This window comes from Salminus brasiliensis, chromosome 3, assembly GCF_030463535.1.
Source record: "Salminus brasiliensis chromosome 3, fSalBra1.hap2, whole genome shotgun sequence".
NCBI lineage: Eukaryota > Metazoa > Chordata > Actinopteri > Characiformes > Bryconidae > Salminus > Salminus brasiliensis.
The window spans coordinates 33,397,719-33,423,044 of record NC_132880.1 but is presented as its reverse complement, the minus strand read 5'-3'; the positions used below and the strand labels follow the sequence as shown (position 1 = coordinate 33,423,044).

General features: G+C 41.9%; 1 protein-coding gene across 1 annotated transcript in view; it reads right to left on the bottom strand.

The window, feature by feature from the left end:
• Positions 1-25,326, bottom strand: part of thsd7aa (thrombospondin, type I, domain containing 7Aa) — a 138,810-nt gene that overhangs the window by 17,416 nt on the left and 96,068 nt on the right. The window contains exons 8-22 of the mRNA XM_072675928.1: positions 22,042-22,294; positions 19,018-19,133; positions 16,831-16,963; positions 16,593-16,696; positions 13,146-13,340; positions 12,186-12,452; positions 9,845-10,023; positions 9,468-9,473; positions 9,248-9,381; positions 8,992-9,145; positions 7,964-8,105; positions 7,762-7,877; positions 7,555-7,672; positions 3,173-3,318; positions 1,117-1,291 (exon numbers count right to left, since the gene is read on the bottom strand). Of these exons, the coding sequence (XP_072532029.1) occupies positions 1,117-1,291; positions 3,173-3,318; positions 7,555-7,672; positions 7,762-7,877; positions 7,964-8,105; positions 8,992-9,145; positions 9,248-9,381; positions 9,468-9,473; positions 9,845-10,023; positions 12,186-12,452; positions 13,146-13,340; positions 16,593-16,696; positions 16,831-16,963; positions 19,018-19,133; positions 22,042-22,294 (2,238 nt within the window). The remainder of the gene's footprint in view (positions 1-1,116; positions 1,292-3,172; positions 3,319-7,554; positions 7,673-7,761; positions 7,878-7,963; positions 8,106-8,991; positions 9,146-9,247; positions 9,382-9,467; positions 9,474-9,844; positions 10,024-12,185; positions 12,453-13,145; positions 13,341-16,592; positions 16,697-16,830; positions 16,964-19,017; positions 19,134-22,041; positions 22,295-25,326) is intronic.

The window sequence follows — 25,326 nt, the reverse complement described above, 5'->3', positions numbered from 1 at the left end:
TCTCTGCTTCAGCTACACAGAACACGTCAAAACACTGCGATAAACCTGTCATTCACACACGCCGCCCGGGCCCAGCAAATTTCAGAGAGAGGGGGAAAAACAAAACAAATGTTTCCGTACATTACAGTATTACTATCACAATGCAGAGAGAGGAGGGGGGGGGAGGTAGAGAGACAGGGAAAGTGAATGAAGCCCTATTGGGATTGTATTAGTTCATCAGGAGACGTCTATAATATAAAAACAATGTTCACACGCCTCCGCAGCGCTAATATTCTCACATCTGGACGGCAATAAAATTCCCAGAGGATGAGTGAGTTTCTAGCTGAAGGTTTGCATCTTGTTGTCACATGAACACATTCACAACAGATGCATACAAATGTCAGTCTGTATCAGCAAATATCCACAGAGTATGGGCTCAGAGTTTTCTAGCGGACTAATGCGCTTCAGTAGTTTGAATATTGAATATCGTTATACTACCTGCCATCAGCATCCGGAGACTGAGAGAGCACAATTGGCCTTGCTTTCTCTGGGTGGATAGATGTCTCTCTCTCTTTCCCCACACTACTTCAGAGTAATGCTGGCCAGCACAAAAATCTAATAGCCAATGCATCAGAGTACCCAATGCTTTCCTTTGAGCACGTTGGTTGCCCTGTGATGTTGCATGAGTGGCAGGCCGAAAAGAGAATTTTTAGACCTACATAGTGGTGAGTCTTCTTGTTAGCTGCTCTCAGTAGGGCTTGGAATTTTTTTTCTTTCACTTTGTTTACACTAGGAACCAAATAACATTTACAATTACTCATACAATAGTGAATTGCCTATTGCTGACATAGAGGTGCAAATGCACACACACACAACGTGTCTAGTCCTGGCACCATCTCTAATGCCAGGTGTAAGCTAGAGGGATATAAAGCCCCCCTCAGCATTGAGGTTTGGAGCAGTGGAGCTGTGTTCTCTGGAATGATGGTGCTCCATCCAGTACTTGTAGGATGAGTTGGGGAGTTGGGAATAATGTGGGGTGGTGATCATTGTTCTTGTCACTGAATTCAATTTAATTTTACAGTAAATGTTAATTTACCTGGTAGAGCGTATCTGCATATGTATTTGCGGTTGGGTTACCTGGACAGGGCACTGTGCAGGGCTCCTCCAGGGTGATCTGTTTATCTCCATCCACCGCCTGCTCCAAATCTCCACACAGCTCCTCATCTACCAAACTGCCCTCGTCTTTCCCAGAGCCATCCGAAACGAAGCAGGACACATTCCTGAAGCGGAGGCCTTCTCCACATCGAGCACCCTGTGAAAACCAACCACACAGAAAAAAACTCACATTACACACATTTTTAGAAGCAAAGCATCTCATAGACCTGGGTAGCTACCCACTCAATCCCTCACTCTCACACTCATTTATTTATTGAGAATGATCAGGCTCTGAATGCCTGTGGGGTGTGCGATGGGATTCATAGATTGAGAAGAGGTCATACAGTGCAGTGAATGTCTCGTTTGATGTGTGAAAAACATATTGCTAAATACATGATAATAATTGGCAAAAAAAAAAGTAATTGCATTTGGCAGGAAGTGGCTGAATTTGCAGGTGCAGTAAAGCATATGATCATACTGGTCTGTCTGCAGTTTCCGAAACCCCAGTCTAAAGGATTTTTTTTAATTGCGAATGAAAGACAAAACTTACTGACAGGGACTGCCGACAAAAGTTTGTGAATGAAAATGGCTTCCAAGAAAAGAATAGCCTCTAGAAGTCAATGCAAGTCCTTCACAACCAATTTGTGAAAGAGCACTCTGTAGGTAACTGCAAACCATGAACGTGTGAAGCAGACTGGCTCACAAGAGGTCTCACTTCTGCTCAAGAATGATGAGAATGAGAATTTTGGATTTGGAGTTTTGCTGTATGGTCATACTGGTCTACCAGCAGTGGCAAATTTTTGGTCAAGGGAGCTTTTAATATTTGTAATATTTACAATATTTACATTTATTCATATATCACCATCTGAAATCTAGTGTAATCTGTGTGTAGATGCTGTGGTTATATGCCTTATGTAGTTTACTACATGGGGCGTATGGACATATTTGAGATTTAGTCAGAAACATACATGCGTTGTGATGTCAGCGATTCCATTAAGCTCTGTTATCTTTACCTTGGAGAGTGTTTTGTAAAAGCTTTGTATTCAGTGACCAAAATGGTGTTTTTATGTGGACATGCAAAACACAAAAATGTTAAAATATCTGAATAGATGTAGACCTACATTTGTGTCAACAAGCCTGGGCAAGACTGGGGTAACTGAAAGGGAGAAAACTGGCACAAACCCTCACTAGTAGGATCTAGGGAACCCAGTATGTAATGCAAGACAACATTAACCCTACTTAACAGTGTTGTGGCTCAGTATCTGACCTGCATTTCAACCGAATAAGAGGTTCTATTAGGGGTTCTACAATTATTACATTTAGTACTGCAGCTATGTTTTTATAAACTCTATATGATATCATTCCTTTAATAAACCAGGGACACATAACTAAGTTATCATAGTAATGCTACACATAGGCCACACAAACTGCAGCCTCCAACAACTGCACTGCACTGTGTAGTTGTGTGAGCTCAATGTCTGACATGCATTTCAATCTGTCAGCTCTCAGCATCATATTTTTCCCCCCATCTGCCCAAAATCTTTCAAAACGTGAGACACAGCCGAGACAGTGTAGCCCAGAGCCTCGCTTTCAGAAAGTGCGGCTTAGAGCCAGACAGTGAAGAACAAAGGAAGGAGTCACTACAATGCCTCCTTACTCTAGTCCTCACAGCCGGCACTGTGACAGGGGCGTGTGGCACCGAGCTAGCAGACAATAGAGGGCAGAGAAAGAGAGAGAAAGTGAGGAGGGGGTCCGCATCTTCTGTGTCTTCTGTCGCGTGTCTTTAATTAAACCCCCCAATGAGCTCTGCAATCTAGACACATGACAACAACTGGAAGGCAGTACAAATGCAAAAGAGGGGGGAAAAGAGGAGGAAAAGAGAAGACAGAGGCAGAGAGAAGAGCAGGGGAGCCTGAAGAATGCTCCAGACAAAGGAAGCGGGGCGCTGTCGGACAGGGAACGATGAATAAAGCACATAAAAACAAGGAATTAACATCCTGCCTGTGGCAAAACGCATTTAGCTGAAGTTCAGACTGACCTCAGCTTTGCACAGAGACCAGGCGCTGTATTTCCAGCTGTAGCAGGGCTTAACGGGGCACGGCTTCCACTGCTCCAGCTGAGACGAACATGGACGACCGTCACCCTGAGATGCCTGGATCACCAACCTCCTCCTCCATAACTTTCCTGAACAGAAGGGGAGCAGAAAATGAGAGCTTTAAGCATGGCCATCAACGTCAATCACTTCCACAATTTAAAAGAACAGATAAAAATGCGTATTTGCTAGTTCGGACCATGTCTTCATCTCATGATGAGAAGACTGTATAAGTGGGGGAGAAGAAGAAGTTGTGGGCTGGAGTTTAAGTGGCTTCTGCTTTGTGGTAGCGGCCAGTCGACCCTTTGATATGTGGAGTGAGGAATGATAGATGAGAGGGTTTAGAGGGAGGTGATGGGGTTGCGCCGACTTGTCATAGACACACAAACCAGGTAGAGATGGAATTTATAAGACTTTAGTTTAGTAAGAAGGAGCTTTAGGCATGTTTCTTCTCCCAAAATGTAGTTATTTTATAACTCCACACAATGTCATTTTCACACCGAAGATTTAGCTGATGGACATGACACAGCAACGCACAACGTCATCCTTCTTTCTACTGTCACTGTCACACCAAAACCTTTTACAGGAGATGAAAAAAAACTTGTCAAAATGTCATTTTTTTTATTATTTCAAATACATTTGGAACATTTCTATTGGTCCATTTATCATGACATTTTGACACAATGTAAAATATTTCAGTGTGATGGTGATTGTGTGCATTTATTAACACTGTTCTGCCATTTTTGCTTGAAATAGCTTTACTTTACTTTCTACAATCTAAAAAATCTATGTAAAGTCCCCTTTTTTTGATTTTCCTTGCATTAATTGTCATTTTTTAATTATACTTCTATCAAAACATATCAATACAAAAACTGTAGTTCTCTTCTAAGCAGACTGATTCAAACATACTGAAAAATACATTTACAAGGCTTAGTTCTCCTCATACAAGAGCTTTTTAAAGTTTGCCCTGCAGCAGATATTGTAATTTCTGACAATTTCACAGCTAATTGTCTTTTTTTTATATTCCTAACAGAAATAAGGAGAAGTGCTTTTAAAATTTACAATTTTTAGTTCTTGTCTAGGCAGCATTTAAACAGTGAAAAATAAATGTACAAGGCTTAGTTCTCCTGTAACAAGCTCTTTTTCAGATTCACCCTCAAGCAGAATCACTTCAGAGTCCTTGAAAAGGTGTTTTTTTTTAGTGTGAGGGAAGTGTTTCATATTACATGTGCTTCCATGTGATACCCAACCCACTGGATACCCAATTCTGAAACGGCATGTGACCTGAAACATTTGTCTGTGAGTTATATCGCACCAGTTGTTCCACTCTCCTGAAAATAACCTAATCAGCAGAGCCATTTTCAAGCCTGATTCCTGTGCCCAGAAGCACTTTGAATATTCATCTCTATTGTTTTTTTTTCTTGTTTTTATTTCAACTTGGCTGTGGAAGGAGACAAAGCAGGAGAGCCGTCTCTTACTCTAAACGTATCCCGCTGTTTAAGAGTGGAACCCAAGAGGTGCTTGCAATTAAGCTGTAGCAATTAGTCCCTGTCTCGGGGGGTTATATGTGAGCTTTTTTTTTTAAGCCCACCACTTACTTGACAATTCTCTTATGTAGTAGGTGGTGTCAATGTACAAGCTGTAACATAACACTAGCATCTACACCTCTCTGAAGTAAAGCTACTTCAAATGGTTCTTTAAATGGTGCCATAGAAAAATGATTGATGGTTCCATGAATAATTTTTGTAATGTTTGTAGTGTGAAGAACCTTTAAATTGGTAAAGAACCTTTACATCAAGGGAAAGACCTTCTTTACACTTACGCATCTCTTTACAGAACTTCTATGGTTCTTCTATGGCATTAGCTTTGTTTAAGATTGTATAAAACTGCATGGAAATGAGGTTGTAACTTGTGCGCTGGTAACTGTCAGAGAACAGGAGCTATGGCATTTGCTGAACAGACTAGCTTATGAAATCTAACACGATTCACTGGGTTTAGGGGCCAGCACTGTGACACAGTTTTCACAGTGCTGGACTCCCCGCTGAGCTCAGAGTACAGGCCACTGGCATTCAGCTCAGGAATTAAATCGACTGCTGTAAGAACCCTAAAGGGCAAGTTCTTCCGCTCATTGTGTCGACACACCACCATACATCTTCCCCCAGCGTTTGCATCCAAAGGTCACCCAGTCCAGCATGCCCAATTAGCCCACTGCGCTAGCAGCCACGGCCTCTGACTAGCCCTTGTTTCTAGTATTGCATTGAAGACGTTGCACTGCTTTAAATCTCTCAGTGCAGCGGTGGGCTGGGTACTGATATCATCTTCTGTTTTTAATGAGGCGGAGTGCACATAGCCCTACAGGGTGCATTGTGATGCTCCTTAATGTTGAAGATGATCAGAGCTTCCCGCACTGACGCACTACCCTCCAGCAAGTCTTACGAGTTGCCAATTCATCTTCTCCACAGGCTGCCATGACAGGCCTTTCCCTACGGAGAGCCCTCTCCCCACTTCCCCAATCAACCCGCTCTACAGCTCAGCTTACTGAACTAACCCTGCGTCTCGGTTCACGCACTACGCAATAGTGGTGTAACAATATACTCAGCTCACGATTCGATTCAGTTCTTGCTGCTGGCTCCACAATGTAATGACCTTACCCAGGTTGTTGCACAGCCTAGTAATGAGTCTTCAGCTGGGAAGTGGGAAGCCTGGAGCTGGGAGGGTGTCGCATGACATTTAATGCGCTAATTGCATTACATGGTATAATTATTAGAATGCAGCTGATATCACCATCTTCACAATGTGCAGTGTCACATTTTTAAATTGCTGATTTTGCTTTAGGATTCGCCCAATCGAATACTTAGGCTTTGCTCTTAACAGAAATGACATGTCTCTGCATGGCGTCTCATATCTTTAGCATATTTTATTTGAATTTGTTTCAGAGAAAAATATATATAGATTCTTATCTTGAAGGATATGAACATATATTACCTCTCAGCAGGGCAATTGGCTTTCATTTATATGCATATGGTTGCAGCCCAAAAATTTAGAGATGGCAGCTTGAGAGGCCCATGGCAGACTGAGACTATTTTCGCTCCTAGTCCCCCACTAAAACCATGGAAAGGCCACTCCAGCAAAGAGGACGTGATGCCAAACACTATCATCACATCTGTTTTTGTCCTGATTTTTTCCCATTTATTAATCAGCTTTTCCATCTCCTCCAATCACCAAAAACCTTTCTGTGATTCTTCTGCATTTTTTTTTTAATTTCTTCCTTTTAAACTTCCAATAGTGGAAGTGCAAACAGCCCACATGTTATTATTTGCATTTCCATTGTAAATGTAATACCTGCACTAAAAGAAAGAAGCTGCTTTCTGATTTGAGACACTGTTTGTGCTGTAGTCTGAGTTCATACTAAGTGCTTTGCAGTGATTCCTCATGCGCTGCAGGTGGTCAGGGTGCCAAGCATTTCAGGGGCGAACAGTGAGTTGGGCAGGGGGGGTGTTGGCGGTTGGAATACTTGGCAAAGAAGCTAACACCAGCTGTCGCCGTGCAGCACTTGGCACAGGAACACTCACAAAGGAATTTATTTTGATTATTTATGCACCTCTTTGGACAGATTGTGCCTGGCTCTCTGATTTGTGTTTTGATAATGAAATGAGTCATGCCTATCCCTTCTTGCGCCCACCTCTGATGTTGGACATTATCGCCTTCGTGTGAATGGAGCTTCTATTGGCAAGGCTGAATTGCTAAAACACCTCCTGTTAAAGAGATGAAGGTTCACCTGCTTGACTAGTTTCATGAAAATCCCCCCGCCTGGGGAGAGATTAAGGTCGCCACAATAGCTCCGGCTGATGCAGGTGTTCTGTGGACACAGCGTGTGCTTTGGCTGCAGCTGCCCGCTGGCTCTGCAGCTTCCCGCAGTGGAGTGGTTCCTCAGGCCCCAAGCGCAGAGACATAATGGACCCCCAATCAATCGTCTGAGCCGATGGAATTACACACAAGGACATTATTATCCTCCTCTCAAAGGCTGCTTTTGGGCGATAACATAATCGCTCTCATGCCATAAAATGTCTCTGGTTTCAGTCATTACTCGGCTGATGTTATTCTGCAAGACAGCTAAAAGCTCTGAGCAATCCTCTGAAAAAGTAACAATTGAGAAACCGCTCATATTAGCTGACATCACATTTTATAACACGGGGCTTCACCACCTAAGGCTTGTGATGCCATCTGGCATGAGCGCTTCATTTTATCTGCCAATTCTGACTAGTTCTGCCCATTATAACACAACGTCTATGTCTACATCTATGGATGTTTTGGAGGTGGTGTTGTACCTGACAGCCCACAGGTGTGAGTGCACTCCGACCAGGAGGACCAGTCAGATAGCTGGCAGTTGATGGGACACTCGACCACGCAGGAAGCATTCATCTGCCATTTCCTCTCAAGCTTAAGCTGAAACAAAGATGATTCATTTTGTCAAGTGAATATACAGATACACTCAGAACAGTAGCACAATCCAGCTGCTGAGGGTTGTATCATACCTCTTCACAGAACTTGAGGTCCACAGACTTGCCATCACTACGCACACAGTCCAGCATGCGTGTCTTAATGCCGCTGCCACACACAGCCCGTTCGCTCAGCTGGCAAGTGCTCCAGTCTGGAAAATGAAAACAATAAGAACAATCAACACCTTCCTCTGAGAAACAACACTGAACCAGCTCATGAGAAGACACTGAGAGTTACCTGTGATGTTGTAGGAGTAGTGAAAGCAGTTGGTGTTGAGAGTGCATGGCTCTCGCTCGGTCGTGGGTGGACACTGCTTTGATTCGCCAGGCTGACGGATCGGACTGGCTGCTTTTTCTCTGGTGTTGTTCGCATTGCACGGCTAAAAGAAGAAGAAAACTCTCAGTGTCCCTAACGGTAATTAAACATCATACAAGTGAGATAAGCTAATGCTAAATAGCTGTCAAAGAAGGTTTCCACAAAATGATTTTTGCCTGAAAACAAGAATAAATGTCTTACTGTTTCAAGCCCTGCTTACCCTCCCAGCAATTCTAATGTCAAGGTATTTATTTGGAGGGTCTGCTTCTCCCTGCCGTTTCATCTGCAGGGCCACTATCTGGTTGCACAGTAATTAACATCCTTTACAACTCAGTGTCATGGCGCCTTGGAGTCACACTTGATGTGATGAAATAATCAACTCTTACCCCCTCCCCTCCTTTCCATAATACCCTTTAACACCGACCTAAGCCACCATAAGCTATTTTTTCATAACAGTGAGAGCTACCCACCCAAGCAGAATGCACCTATTCCTAGATCCCTCCTATCTGCCCATCCCTTCTTTTTATTCGAATGCTGCCCGGGAACCCGCTGGGTCCGAATGGCATGACTTTAAATCAGTGTGAGGCGAGCCCGTGAGCAGCTCTGAAAAACACGCTGTGTTGTACAACCCTCTCAACGGGAGAATGGAAAATCGGTGGGGGAAGAGGAGTGAGGGCCTCCCACTGACCAGTCAGTTCACATTAGAGGTGTCAGACAGAGGTTTAGGAGGTTGAAAGAGCTCTAGGCTCACCGGTGCTTTGAAGAAGGGCTGAACCCACTTTCATATTATACACCATGCTGTGCGGAATGGGAGTCCGGGGTTAAGATACACATATTAAAATGCCATGGGAGACAGCGAACTACAGTGCCTGAAATGGAACCAGTAGCGTTAAGGAAAAATTCCCAAAACAAGTTCCCTGGTCAAGACCCTGGCTTCATCATTTTCTCACCAGTGGGCATCGACTCCAGGGGCTCCAGTCAGACAGGACGCAGTCTTCCGGACAGGGCAGCTTGCTTTCCCTGGCTCCTAGTGGCATCTCTTCTGGGTCACATAGATAGTCCTCCACTGGGTCAGAAGGACCATCGATTGTATTTTGCATACACCTAGATAGAATGAATTACTGATTTAGGGCAATCTCTGACACCTTTTTCACACAGTTTAAATACGAGTTTTTGATAAATGAAAGAGATAAATGCAAATCATACCTAACTTTCCTAGTCTGCACACCCTCCCCACAGTTCTCCTTCAAGTCCACGTTGCTGACTTTCCACACGCTCCAAGGTTCAGCCACCCACACATACTGACCACAGTCACTTTGACACGGTACAACCTCATACACCTGACGAAATATCACATGCACTGGATTACATATTGATCACTCTCTTACAAATTGATTAGTCCTCTTGAAAAATGCATGCTCCTCACCTGAGCCTATGGTGTGTGAGTTCCATGATCAGAAGATGAAGGTACATAGAAAAGAGGAAGAGAGTGTTTACACATGGCTTTGGTGACCTACTACTCTTTTAAAGCCATAACTCTGCAAAGGCCTAATTGTCTATGCTATTGAATAAAACATTAAGTATACATGTTTTAATATTAATGTTTAATGATAATGTTGAATAAACATGATACACACATAACAGTGCATCCCATGCTGTGCATTAAACTGAAATAGAATTCTCTTTGGTCCTTTAATGAAATATTAACGATAGCCTGCTAATCCAATTAAACATTAAAATGGACCGAGGACCTCCCTTTTCCCCAGGTGGTGAACAAAGACAACTTTGAAGTCACTAGCTCACCTGGTTAACGTGGTCCAGTTTGGGGCATGGACGTCCACCATTGTAGGGCTTCTCTCTGAGCCATTTCGAGCGCACTTTGACGCCACTACCACAGGACTTGCTGCAGCGTGACCAGTTTGACCACTCACTGAGCTTGCAGTCAGAGGGGCAGGGAATGATACATGCTTCTTCAATGTACCCTAGACAATACAGTACAAGACCATAGGAAATCAAAACATATCAAAACATATCAAGCAGAACAGCAATGGAACAGATAGCTTCTTTTGGCTTTATTGCCTGAAATAAGTGCCTATAACAGATGTGCAGTGTGCTGCAGCGTTATTGGAGCTTTTAGAACTCAATAATGATAATAAAGCAAATTGTGCTTGTTGTATTTTCTTTTATTCTTTTATTTCTTTTACTGCACTACACTCAACATAAGTCTCTCCTAATTCAAATTTCTAGCACTGCATCTCAGTTTGGTCAATGATACACTCAAAAACATTGGTAAATGTGATGCACCTGAAATCTTAAATGGCTTAAATCTCAATTTGGTTAATGGGGGAGGTCTTCCAATTCTCAGACCTGTCCATGAAGGGCTGTGGTGTCGCTGGAATTCGAACATATGACCTCCTATTTCCTGACAAGCAGGCAGTTAGAACTTAGTCCACTACTGGTGGACTGTGAAACTTTGTGCATATCTGTGCTTGGCAAAGCATTGCTTATGATGCAGAAGAGGTCACAAAAGTCATGAGTACATTTTAACTATATTTATAGCTTTGCATCATTCATTTGTTCATGGACTTTAAAAGCGAACTGAACAAATCTGTTATGCAAGGATTAAGACATTAAGAATAAGGAATAAGGGACCTTCCATTACTGGGGAATGAGAAAGACCTATTAGAATTCAGTGATTGATCTTTCTTACATTTCCCAGTATCATCATTCCGATTTGCAGTAAGTAATACCATCATATTCTGCCTATCCAGAGAAATGGGGAAACGTCTAAGGCATGTTAGTAACCATGGTGATAGTTAGGATAATTCCATGGAATTAGATCAGGGTGCATGTCTTTCTTCAAACAATTATCTCCATCTCCACCACTGGCACGTTCATGTCTTCCAGTTCTAACATTCTCATCTTTATTAAGGAAAATTCTTTGAAATCAGTCAATAGAACAGGATCCACAGATACTGTATACTGTATGTTTCAAATACTATAGTATTGGATTGAATATCTAAGATATATATAAATATATATGTACATATACACACACAATTCAGAACTTAGCAAGCTTCAACTACTGCTTGCCTAAAGGTTGTCTTTCATAGGTTGGAAAGCTCCACAAATTCGACGGCCCCCTGCAAACTGCCTGAGGCAGCGTGTCAGTCCAGCTCACAAAATGGCAGCCGTGCTTCATATGGTGAACACTGTGGGTTCAGACTGGAGAGATGAGGTAGATAGGGCAGCTTAGATGATGCAGTCAGAGACAGAGACAGAGAGAGGGGGAGGAAAAAGGGAAGCTGTCTCCAACAGCACGGCTCCAGGCTCAGGATGCTGAGTCTCTGAGCCCCTCACAGGCTTCACGCTGGGATTACACCATCCAGACGAGAGCAGAGGAATCAAACCTGACCGTGACTCATAAAAGGAACGAGTCTTAACGTCTTCGGTATCTGCACCAAAAAAATTTAAAAAATAAAAAACTTTGTCAGGCTCCTCCATCATTCGCTATGCTTTGAGGGGGCCCCCATGTATTTCCATGGAACGATCTTAAGATACCCAAACACTGATTCCCAGTTCTTATTCCTCTGTTCGGCACTGCATATGCAGATGCTAATTTGGCTCGGCTGGAGACGCCTTGACAGATTTAGGCTGTGAATGATGCAGCAGGGCTCTCGCTTTTCACATTGATTCGCTTCTATTGAATTTCCCATCAGTGGATACTAAGCACACACAATGAGGCAAGTGCTTTCCTGTCTCCCGTTGAGATGGACCAAATGAAGGAAATTGATCATGGAGAGTACGCAGAAAATGGCCAAGCAATGTTTTTGTTTGCTAAAACACAACGTGGTGAACATGCACAAAAAATAAGCGCCCAAAATGCACGCAGTTTTGGAGGAAAGCATTGTTTGAGGAAAGCAGCCTTTCTGAACTTTCACAACATTTTACTATTAATTCAGTGTTTCAAAAATGTCCTCACTGATGAAGGACTAGAGGATGACCAACACAAACTGAAGAACATCTGTCTCTGCCTTTGCATATACAAGGTGGACCTAGTGGACTCAACTAACTAACAAACTTCTCAATGCTACAAGGCCTGTACTGGGTGTCTGTGTTCAGTGAGCTCATCTTTTAATCATACCATGACTGTTACACCGGGACGTCTCCACTAGCCGGTTGTCCTGGTCGTAGCACACCATGGCTTGGTAGCGATAACCTTGACCGCATTCCTTGATATCGCCCTGCACCTTCATGCCCAAAAGGCCTTCCACACGTCCTCCCTCAGGCAGGATGCAGTCTGACCAGTTCCCCACGGGTTGGGCGTTGTATTTATTGCAAGGACAATACTGGGTCTCACTCAGTGGGTACAGCTGAGTGTTCTTACAGTGGTCTCGTTTCTTACTTTTACCTGAGGGCATAAACACACATACACAAACACTTTAAACAGATCTGCTTTCAGAGACTTTCAGAGCTCAAGGACATGCATCATGCACAGTCAGAGTGGATTCCAGTGAAACTGAAAATAGGCTGCTGTTTAGGTTCCGTTAAGATGTTTGACTTTCTCATTCTTCCACGTTGCTCAATAAAGTATTGAAAATTGACCATTAATTGCACTCTGCATTTTCCTAACTGCTCAAAACGCTCGATCAGATCTGTTGACCATGTGTAAATAGATTTATCCAGTCTAAACCAAAGGCACATAGGCCTAATCCTATGTAATCCTGTTGCAAAGTTGTGCGATTCAAGGACATCTCTGAAAGGACAGTTGTGACTTGCACACAGATTACAATTACCCCCTCTCAGCAATGCAGTAAGCACTTTAAATAGACAATTAGTGACAGTTGTTACAAATGTTTAAGCTACTTTCAGAGAATGATCAAACACACAGGCTAATTGGCTTCATTACGACTTGTGCTCCTTGTGCTCTATGTAGGATTTTACAATCACACCATTCTAATAATCAGTCCACATCATGACATGACTCCAATCAGGTTTGATAAAACATTTTGGGCTGTGGAAGTACAGCTTCGTATTCGACTGACCCAGTGAGAAAAATGGCTAGAACCATGTCCAAAAAGTCTATTAAATCTGTGCTGCTCACCCACAAGTGCCCTCCTGCGAGTTCGCACACCCACACAATCAGCTGCACAGGATGAGAACTTGGACCAGCTGGTCAGTTGGCAGTCGTCCTGACATGGGAGCTGACAAGACTGGGTGAGTGAGGGCATCGGACCAGCCATCTTCAGACAGACCCCAATATCAACCTGCCCACCGTCCTGCTTCCTGCAGGACACAGCTTCAAAGAGAGAGAAAGAGAGAAAGAGAGAGAGGTCATAATAATAATAATAATAATAATAATAATAATAATAATAATAACAATTGAGTGCAATTTGATTTGCAAAAAATAAGTTATGACAAATAACTTAATAATAATAAAATAGGCCACTGCTGTGGACAAAATAAATCATATCATAAAGTAGCCAGCAATGCTAACCCAACATTCCAAAAGGCTATTTAACATTATTTAGAGCTATTTAGAGCATAGCCAACTAGCCTCCCAACACAACACAAAAAGATCAGAGTGCTGAGGGCCATCCAAAAGAAGAAGAAGACTTGCGTCTAAGATTGAAAGTGCTAAATTTAAAACGTCCACACAAAAGTCCTAACATCTGCTCTTACCATTTATTGAGGGGACCTCAGTTATGAAGCTCTGATGAAACGAACACATAGGGTGCTTGCGAGGCTGTCAAGTAGGACATTAGCCTTCACCGGAGCTTCACGACCGAGACATTTCTCTGGGTGAGGATATTGATGTTGGTTTCCCCTCCACAAAATGGTGAGAGAAGACGAATGAACGCTTTGGTGGATGTTGTAAATTTAGTGCCTTAAACCTTGGACGCAGGTTCTCTTCTTTGGAAGGTGGTGGATGGTTAGTTATATGGTGCCCCACAGCACTCTAATCTTTTTTGTGTTGTGTTTGTAACACTGTTGTTTAGGTATAATTCTCCTCTATACTATATATCAAATTTGCTGTTGCTCTCGAAATTATACATAAAATAAGCAAAGAAGGCCACACCCATTTTTTATTTTGGGAAATAAGATTGATACAGTTTAAAGTCACACCAACAGCTTGTCTCAACACCTCCTTCATGACAAGAGCAAACTGAGTACCTAATACACTGTTGATAGTCTTCATAGATTATTTTAGTATCACACAGGTAAAGCCTGAAACACTCTCGCACCTTTATCCACACATACTGAATAAAACTGACCACCAGGTGATGGATCAGCATGGGGGGGGTGTAATGCTTATTGGCTGGGCTGATGTAGTTGAACCGATTCAGACCTGTGGCAGTGAGAGAGGGTAAAAGGCCCTGGATTGGATTGCCTCTCCACTTGTGTCTGTGCTTAGCAGGAGGATACGATTACAGGTAATGAGGCCTAATGCAGAAGTACCTGCTAAAAGATGCCCGTCTTATGATCTGATCCAGTCTAATGCCTCTTCTCTTTTCGCTGCAAATAGAAGTCTGAGAGCAGATGTGCAGATTGCCTCTTAAGCTGTACTTTCTTTGTCTGATGTTTTTCTTTAATCGGCACTGCACAGTTCAGTGTTTTCACTTCTGCCCTATTTGGAGCCTCTGTAGACTCTAACAAGCCCTTTAACTCTTAGTACTACTGTAATTAATTGAATTATGCAAAATATCTTCTTGTCCTCTCTGCTAAGCTCAGCAAGGTGAATCTGTCGCACAGTGCCTCAATCTGCTCTGGAAGGCCAAGCTGTTCTTTCCATTGATATGATGATGGTAAACAACCAATCAAACAGTCTTGTGTTGTACAAACAGCTTCCATAACTCACAGGAAATCTCTGAGTATCCTTTTAAAATGCTGGCTTGATGCACTCTCACCTTGCCAATACACCTAGCTCAGTGCTCACTCGGAGCTGGCTTACTGGGACGCTGTCTGGGTCTGAATCTTTATGGGAGTTTTATCAGTATGTGTTTGAGCCCGGGGCTCAGCTTTCCACTGCTTCTGAGAAGTTCCTTAACCTCTTGCAACACATCCTGCTTTAGATCCTGTAGCGTTTACACAGAGATTAATGTTGCATGCAGAAAAGCCCAGGGTAGCACTTTGATGCTAACTAACTCTCTCGCTTACCCTCAGATACCGTTAGAAGTGGTAGGAGATGGTGATGATCAAATCACCTCCAATCCCACACACTTCTCCACAGAGGCGTGAGCTCATTTACACAAATGCTAAATGCACCTAAACCCACAAACACACCAGCACACCTCACAGAGCTATCACGATTTGTGTTCTGTAATGATCGTGGGTGTTCCTGAACTCTCTCTTCATTCAGTCCAGTCAGATTATGCTTTACCACCTCTCCGTCAGCAAGCCTTCTTCCTGACTTAAAAACCTGTTAGCACTGGATTCACTGTAATAGGATCCGCCACACTGCGGAAACAAGTTTCTAGCAGGTGACAAAGTCATGTGGAGTGACAATGATATACTTTCCTCAGAGTGTCATGAAAAAATACTGAATGAACTTAAATGACCCTACAGCTATAGCAGACTTATTATTCAGTACTGTACATTTTCAGAATGTTTTAAAAGTTTGCAATTTCCGGAAAAGATGTACATTTAGCTGTCAGACTGTTTGATATGCCTAACTTGGGCTTACACTCCCTGGCTATTTTATCAGGTACGCCTCTTCTAATGCTTTAACTTTAACTTGCACCCACTGCTGACACAGATGTGCAGTTACACACACACACAGCTTCCTGTAGAGAAGTATTGCCAATACTTCCAAGAATAGGACTCTCTGGAGCAGATAAACTTGAACCTATTGGCATCATGTCTAATGCCAGGCGTCGGTTAAAGGGGTATAAAGCCCCCCCCAGCATCGAGCTGTGGAGCAGTGGAACTGCATTCTCTGCAATGATGGTGCTCCATTCATACTTTTGGGATGAGTTGGCGAGTTGGGGATTAGGTGGGGTGGTGATCAGTCAACATCCTGAACTTACTAGCGTTCCTCACAGCAATGCTCCTAAATCTAGTAGAAACCCTTCCCTGAGACAGTTACTTTAACAAAATCAGGATGAACTCTTTTTAATCCTGATTTCGGAAGAAACAATGAATCAGCAGGTGTCCCAACACTTTTGTCAATAGAGTATTTGCTGTCAGTTTATAGCTATAAGCTGTAGCTTTAACTGTTGCAGCTTCCCCATACTCATGGTACATGGTAGTGAGAGGGTGTAATGTGTTGGTCAAGCAGAGCAGCATTCTAAGATTTTTAACATCTGTCTGTGGTGACCGCTGTGTGGGGAATAGTCTGCTACCTAATAAAAATCCACTTCTCTCAACAGGAACTGACCCCTGATGAAAGAGTGGTGGACGTCTGAAACATCAACACAACCTTGCATGGAAGTAAATGAGCTATAGTGTAAGGTATGAAGTTGTAAGAGTTGGGAACAGAAGTGTACGATGATATGATTCTTCACTGCGAGTAGTTTAGATTTAATGTGTGACAGCATTGCTTTCCCTGTACCTCTAGCCTGTAGTCCTGGCCCACATGTCTCCTGAGCACCAGGACTGTCCTGCCGAATGGACCACGGCACCAGCTGACACCGCCGCCATTTATGAGTCTTCCACCTTTTAGAACAGGTAGAAATATAAAGCAATATTACTCAAAAGATTTCTCAAACTCATTCTACATAAACATAAGATTAATAACATTATACTGACATGTGATTACTCGTATATGTTAGGACTTAAGGTGCGCTTACCTGTAACCAGGACACACTGAAGGTGCCTCGCACTCCTTTTCCTGGAAGAGCACTTCTGGACAGTCCTGACCTCCATTGGCTGGCAGTTGAATGATGATACGTTTTCTTGATTGCTTCTTCTTAATTGCTCCACCTTCAGAGGAAGAAAGAAATAAGCTATAGTCTTTAGCTTTTGGAAGCTTCTGACAGAATTCCGGTTTATTATTTGACCACTCTAACAATTCTGCCAATCACATTTGTTTGCACATTTGGACCTTTATGCACAATCCACATGTTTGAGAAAAAATGATTTAGGAAAGGCCATTCCAAAAGCTTAATGTTAGCTTGCTCTATCCATTCCACAACCACCTCTGATGTGTGTTTGAGGCCATAAATGATGAAATACAGCCTTACAATTTCAAACCTTAGTGTACAATTTACAGTGTATAACTAACCGGCCTTAACTTAACTCTCTAAGCTTAACCTGCAAACACAAATGACATACTACAGACCTATTCAGACAGGATTACTTTTACATGGGAATACATGGAATAATAATACTTTTACTATTTTCTACTAAAATTGATGACTGATTTGCACAGGATAAGAAATCTCTGAGGTATCTGTGCCATACCTGACAAAACACTGACATAAACCAAAAAATCCCTTCCCACAAGATCTGATGGAATACCCACATGCTGATATGCACAGGATTAATATAACCTGAGGCTATTTTTATTTTAATTTTACAGAAGGTAAACTTCACCAGAATCATTACTGATGTGGTCATAAAAAGCATGCAGCCATTAAAAATGACTAACATGGAGCATTTAGACTGGACTTAATAATATCATAATAATTACATTACCCCACCTACCATATAAAACTAATCTTGTCAGAATAGGGTTTAAGGCAGTATAATATTTGGTGTAGTGGGTAATAAACATCAACTGTATTCATTCCTTTTGCCACTCAACTTTCCTTCTAATAGAATTATGCCTAACTTCTGTTCTGTGCTGCAATAGTGTCATCATTCCATAGAGGCATGGAGCAATACAAATTGTGGTACTATACCAGTGCTCTAACTGCTGTCCATAGGCAAGCTCCTAGCCATCATTTTCAATGAAATGTGTGAAGAGAATGTGGATAACTTGCTAATTGGACTTTGTCACTGTGTAATGAAATGAGTAATGATAAAGCCTGCTACTGGTCTGGCATCAGAATGAATTATTTCAAGAAAAAGAGGGAACATGTTGAATCAGTTGTTTTCCTTTCCACTGAAACCTGATTCTACAAAAAGAATAAACATTATAGAACTGAATGCATCAAAGGCACCGAGGCATAGAAGGACAGAAGCGTACGAGAGCGGCAACTTATCAATAAAGCACACCTACATATTCAACTTTACAGAGCAGAGCTTACAAACAGAGCAAACATAAATATCAAGGCTTTGAACATTAACAATATAATGTACATTAACACTTCAAATATTTACATCTGCATAATGCTTGCTTTGAAGACAAACCTGAACAGGAAAAGACAGTAAATGGGGAGGAAATTGTTGGTGGGAAGACTTTAAAGGATTTCTACAGCAGATGCTTCCTTGTAAGGCGCCACGTCAATACTTTGCACAAATCACTCCTGGGATGCCGATCACACGCAATAAGCATGTTAACAAGCGTCTGGAGTCCTGAAGCAGCTTGCCTCATGTGGCAAATTACGTCGAAATCGGCCTCCACTTTGCTTATTAAAGCATTTGTTCTGTTTCCTTACGTGCCTTACGAGGGTTGCCAGGCAACAATCTATTTTTATAAAAGCGATAGGCTGTCGGTATGTGAACGACACACTGCTTTAAAGGCTTTGTGAGTTCATAGATGGTTGCTAATTATTCATTTGTTCAGTGTAATATGTTTTCAATGTCGCCGATGATTGTTATTCATGAGCGCTATCTTCATGACAATGGAGCCATTTCCTTGATAACATCTGCTATCTCTGAACAATGAGCAAAGAGAGGTTCTGCTCAGTTCCAATAAAAAGGTACCGCAAATGGTTACATCAAAACTGGCTTTGGCTAAATCTTCTCATTGAGACTGGTTTAGCACTCAATTTACGTCTTATCAAGGCTACACCCTTGATTTTCTGTTATTTCGTGTGCTGAATTAAAGTGTGTGTGTGAGTGTGTGTTTGGAAACAGAGCAGAGTACATGCCTGCATGACAGCTGGTAGGACAAGGGGTCCAATCACTGTACGGTGTGACGATGCAGTCTCTTTTGCATGGCAGTAGGCACGGCCTCACAGTCTCTGGACGCAGACTCTCTGGGCACCTACATAGGTAAACACACACAAACGCAGGTGCATACAAGACAAATCAGCCTTACATCATAACAGGGTGGGAAACGCCAGCAGTAATGTATTGATACAACCGGATATTATTATTGTTAAACAGTTATTAAATAGCTTAGATATTCTGTGCCTCTAAATATTCACAGTATTAATAACCAAATGTCAGTGTTGTTGATGAGAGTAGGCTCCTAAAACTGTTTAATGGTCTAAGCTGGCCATTAGGCTGTCATTTTAAACCGCTCTTACACAATAATAACTAATAATTAACAGCACTGTTTGTGTATATAATTGCCTTATTGCTGTTACTTTGAAAGTGACTGCTGAAGTACATGAAACAGCAGGACGCATTCAATACATAAGCTCCCCGGACAAAAAATATAGGTGGTTGTAACTTCAGGCTCCTCGTTGCATGAGGATGATTGGGCTATAAATACCTGCGGGTGTGCAACGGAATTCATAGACTGAAAAGATATGGTACAGTGCAGAATGTCTTGTGTTGATGATAAAAAAAAAGCGACTAGTTTTAACAGTAACAAAAAGGTGAAATGAGACAGGTCTGCCATGTCTGGACTCGTAGCCAGCTATCTAGGCTCAGGCAAGTTAGTTAGCAGGCTAAACACCCCAGAATAGATCGTGTTCCAGCTAAATCAGGTTAAAATCACACACATTTAGAGGATAAAGCCTAATATCTGAGAGCAGAAAGTTAAGTGCATAATCTTAGGGGTGTTTTAAACTGTTTTCATCCAGGTTTCCTCCCCTTGTTATTCAGTGGAACTCAGCACCGCTGAACTTGCAATTATGATGGGCTTGTTTTTTTTTCCCATCACCAATGAGTAAGCTCCCACAGCACGCTAACCCTGTGGCTCTCTTAAATGCTAATAGGGGAATTAGTTTATTTGTATTAGACTAGTATTTTTAGATACCGTCAACCTTTTTTAAAATATTACGGTATATGGTTTTACCATTATACTGCCCATGCCTAAGCAGCAATGTATAACCATCACATTTAACATGTTTCCAGTTGTCAAGATATGTCTAATTGTTTTGCAGTGTGACACGGTGGACATAAACTGAAAGTGGGCCTTGTCAGTACATATCCTCGACATCAAAACCACTAGCCTGCTGTGTTTACTTCAAAAGCACTATTCAGTCTTTTTCAACTGTTATTAGTCTGTTTTTTTATCATTTTTTTGCCTTTTGTGACAGAGAGAGTGAGCGAGTAAGAGAACGAGAGACAGAATATGTGTGTGAATATAGCAGGTAAAACCCAAAGCTAGTATAACCCCAGGTAGAAAGTGGGGCTCATTTCCATAACCAGCATGGAGCCAATGCAGTGGCTCACAGTTCCACAGCCACTGAAACAATCATTCTGCTATTAAACTGAATAAATAAATAGATAATTTCTTCTCCCAGCAGACAGCTCCAGGGAATGACCAGACCCAGATGCTTAAAACAACAGGCTGGCAGCTCCTCCTCTCACTGACTTTGTCTGCAAGTAAAAACTATCATCATGCTCTGAGCAGGCAGACAGGACTGGAAGTGCACAAAGACTTAGTGATAGATCAGGTGATATCTCATGTTACAGTGCAGAACGCCAGCTTTAATGTATAACATTAATATTGGAATAATCAAATATGAATCACAGCTCGGTGCTTTGGTTTCCTGTTAGCAAACCAAAAGTATGTGTACAACTGGCTGCTCAGTGAGCTGTGTGTTGTTATGACCTGTATGAATGACCAAATTAGGAAAATGGAGTGGAGAAACAAAGGAACTTCTACAATCTGTGTGAGGCATCTCTACAATCTGCTAATAGAGACAGATATGGATACAAGAGAATCTGGATGATTCCTCCTTATTGATAATCTAACAGGAGCTGAATGAAGTGTTGTGATAGGATCCCCCATCACTCCCTGGCCTCACACAGGCTAGTCTTTCCATGTTTCGTTTCATTCTCTTCATGCATCTTTAAAGACGCATTAGTCAGTCAGTCTTTTCTTACTCATTTATAACTGTAAAATGTGTAGAACATCATAATTTTTTTTTATTATTTTTACTTATTATTTTAGCATATTATAGCACCAGCACATGTGTATTATGTGCTGGAAAAAGCCCCAAAACAGCTCCTTGTCAACATTTACGTATTACGCCAACACATTTCCTGTCAGTTTATATGGAACACTCTTCAGCACCCCATTACTCCACCTTCATCTCCTTAACACTCCACTACACCACCCCATCTCCTCAGCACCCCACTATTGAATCATTTAAGCTAAAACAACATGGAGAAAACCGGTCAGAGCCCTGCATTGTTGTGGACGAAGAAACATGCTGTGCTGCCAAAAATAAATAAACCACAACAAAATAAATAATCCACAACAAAATAAATAAATAATAATGTATAATTAAGTGTAAAATATGCATTAAGACCGGAGGTTCTTTTTCAGAAAAGAGAGGAGTTGAGTGTAAAATTAGCAACTTTCCTCCTGGACAGGTCTGTATATGCAGTCTGTATAGAGTGCTTAATAACAAATCGAGTAGATTAATGTTTATCAGTTAAAAGAACTGAGTAACGCTTTGGGTGAACTACCTTAAGGAAATATATGTAATATTGCCATTGGAGCTCTTTACAAAGAAATATCAGACCGCAAATACCCTTGACTAGGCTCACTGTGGGTGCTTTTGCCGTGACCCCTGAACTCTGATTCTGTTACTCTCAAATAAACAGGCTGATCACTTGCATCCAAGCCTTTATGTGTTACATGTGCAGAGAAGCATCTTAACTGTTCACCCGATTCCACCAAGCGCTTTAAAGCTCGGTAGACGGAAGTTCACAATCCAAAATTACAGTCAAGACATTAAGCACACAACTAGAAAAGAACCAAATCTTACTTCTTGGGTGGCACTTGGCCCACGTTGACTCTCACACAGATGACCTTGCGAGTCTGCATGCCCACAGAGCAGGAGGCCTCAGTGCCACTGGCTCCGGCTCCACTGCGGCTGAGGGAGCCATTGGCTGAGGGTACGGAGGTGTCCTCTATGCACTGTCCCCATGGGCCCGTCTGCCAGTGGTACACAGTGCAGGGGTGTTCGTTGCAGCTTCGGATCTCCTGTAGCTCACTGCTGTTGGGACACTGGACCCCACCTGGACAGAGCAGAACCTCCTTAGAATGGAATGTACCCTCCAGTTTCAGTACTACATCTGTCGTAATATGCAACTATTAATGCATGATGTCTAATGTAGCCTCTAAATCTCTAATGTAGCCAGTTTCTATATCTAATTCAAATATGGCAGCAGCATTAGCACATCACTAGGGATCTGAACAAGCATTTTTTTATCAACTGGAAATATTAACATTAAAATTGAACACAAATTCCACAGGGAAGGAAAAATATGAGCCTTTTGTGGTTCCTAATAAAACCTCCCATCTCAGAAATGGTAACAGAAAGCCCCTACTTTCACCATATTGTTAGCAGAATTGACAAATATGTTCAATATGATTTATTTTAATGGGAAATTTCACACATCTGAAGAAAAATCCTGTAATTGTAAGGTGGTCTTGTTGGATATGCGTAGGGGTGGGGGTTGCACTGGATATGTTGTACCATACATATAAAAAAGACAAAGACCAAACGCTAGACTAAATGTTCACAAATGAAAAATGTCCAAATAAAAAAAAAATCATACAGAGAAAACAGGATTCCCAAATTCTGACCTGAGAAACCACCAAAACATCCCCACCAAATAAGCAGCACTTTCATCTTTAAAAGAATGAAGGAAGTCAAGCTCCACACTTTCTACAGATCTAGAAAAATATCCACTGCTGACACTGTCTATCCTTTCACAGTCAAAAGACAGCTCTACCCTATGGGCACGAAAAAATGTGGAGATGACCAAGAAGATAAAGGAAACAGACAACAAAGAGGAACGATTTGATCAAATCAAACTAAGAAATTGACGTATTCATTCACAGACCACCTTAGAGTCCAGACCCTAACATCAATGAATGGTGTTTGGGATAACACGGATGGTTTAAACCCTTTTAAAATAATCTTGATTTTGAAAGAAACAATGAATGAGAAGGCGTCCCACTACTTTTGTCAATGTAGTGTATGTAAAGTTTGAAATTACCAGATAAGAATATTATAGATAATGGGTAATGTTAGAAAACTAATCCACTGCCACAAAGCGGCACTACCTGCTTAAGGGAGGACAAACCACAGCAATGTTTTCTGTCTCATATGAACTGATATGACTGATGACTCACTACCTACTGCAGAGACAGCACTAAACCTCAGTTCTAACAGCAAGCTGGAAAGAAAGTGGTTCTAATGAGCTCTGACCAGATCGAGTTAAAATAGCAACAAGCTGATTAGCCTGCTAAGCCTTCGCACAAAACCTCCTCAGTGTTTGTTAACAAGCATTACCCGTGATAAGGATCATTTCATTTTCATAGGATACCGCAAGGCATCTGTTCCTTTGTTCTCTCTGGGAGCATAAGACGGGCATTTTTATGTTTTTTTTTTCTTTTCCTTGATGACTCAAACATGAAATAGAAAGCCTGTTTCCACTGTATCTGTTCATTTGTTCATTTGCGAATCTCCATGTGAGGCTTATTTGGTGGATCTGCCGTGTGTTGTTAGCTGCTCCCTTTCAAAATAAATAGGATTCGCTCACTAAGGCTCCCCTGAGAGTGTTGCTGGGATAATAAACCAGCCCACCTTTGCAGCCATAGACAGTCCTGGCAAAGAGGGACCCAGGTGGGCCATAAGTGACCCCCGACTGTTACTGGTTGTCATTAGCAGTTGTAGTCTTCAGGTCAACGCACCCCTGCTGAGAGGTCAGCCAGTAGCTCTGTGTTGGGCACTGACCACAATGCAATCAATGTCAGAGTGGGAAAAATGGATGAGCTGTACATGAAGAGCTTCTCTTTCTTCTGAGGCAACTGGAAATAACGAATAATTGACTTATCCTCTGTAGCGGTGCTGGGTAATGTCCTTCTACAGGTCATTTATAAAGAGGTTATCGACCATTAATACATCCCTCATTAGGTGCATGGAGAGTGTTTAAAAACACTTGCTGATGATTATTGCTGGAAATGCTAGGCTAAATGACCATAAAATAGCACAGACACAGAGTATACACCTTAAAATAGTGTACATTATTATCCATTATCATGAATTAGATGCATGAAGATGCCTTTTAAAGCACCTTCACAGAAAGTCATTACAGTAAATGTAATTTAAATGGGCTGCATGGGCTGATGTTGTTTTAAAATAGCTGAAGGTTCAAAACATTATATATATATATATATATATATATATATATATATATATAACAACTATTTATGGTGAAGAGGTACATGCAGGGTATTGTAAGAATTTTTTTTTTTCAGATTTATTGTCCAGATCATATCTTCATCTGTCTCCTGCATTTTACAATTTTCATTCCCAGATCTCTTTTTTTATCTCTATTTCTTTAAGTAAAAAGCATTGATTATCTTCATCTACAGTAGCATCTGTCAATGGGCGGATATATTAGACAGCAGGTAAACAGTTAGTTGTGATGGAGGATGAAAACAAATTTAGAATCTAAGCCACTTTGACAAGAGACAAATTGTGATGGCTAGAGGGCAGAACCTCTAAAACATCAGGCAGGTTTTGTGGGGATTTTCTGGTATGCAGTGGTTACACTTGCATTTATGGCATTTAGCTGACACTCTTATCCAGAGCAACTTACAAGGTTCGTTGTGTTACAGAGGTGGCCAATGCAGTGTTAGGAGTCTTGCCCAAGGACTCGCATTGGTGTAGCGCACCCAGACTGGGAATCGAACCCCGGTCTCCTATATCGTATAATAGCGCACTGCCAGGTAGTGGTGTTATCTGTTGCGCCACACCAACCACAACCAGAACTGTTACCTGGTACCTGTTACCTGTACCTACCAAAAGTTCACGACCAGTGAACATGTGACAGGGTCATGGGTACCTAAGGCTCATTGACACAATCAATGGAGGCCCCACCTCACAACTTAAAGGACTTGCTGCTAATGTCTTGGTGCCAGATGCCACAGGACACATTCAGAGGTCTTGTGTATTCCATGCCTCGAATGGTCAGATCTGCTGTGTTAGCCCAAGCAAGAGTTGATCAATATTAGGTGTGTGGTACTAATGCCATGG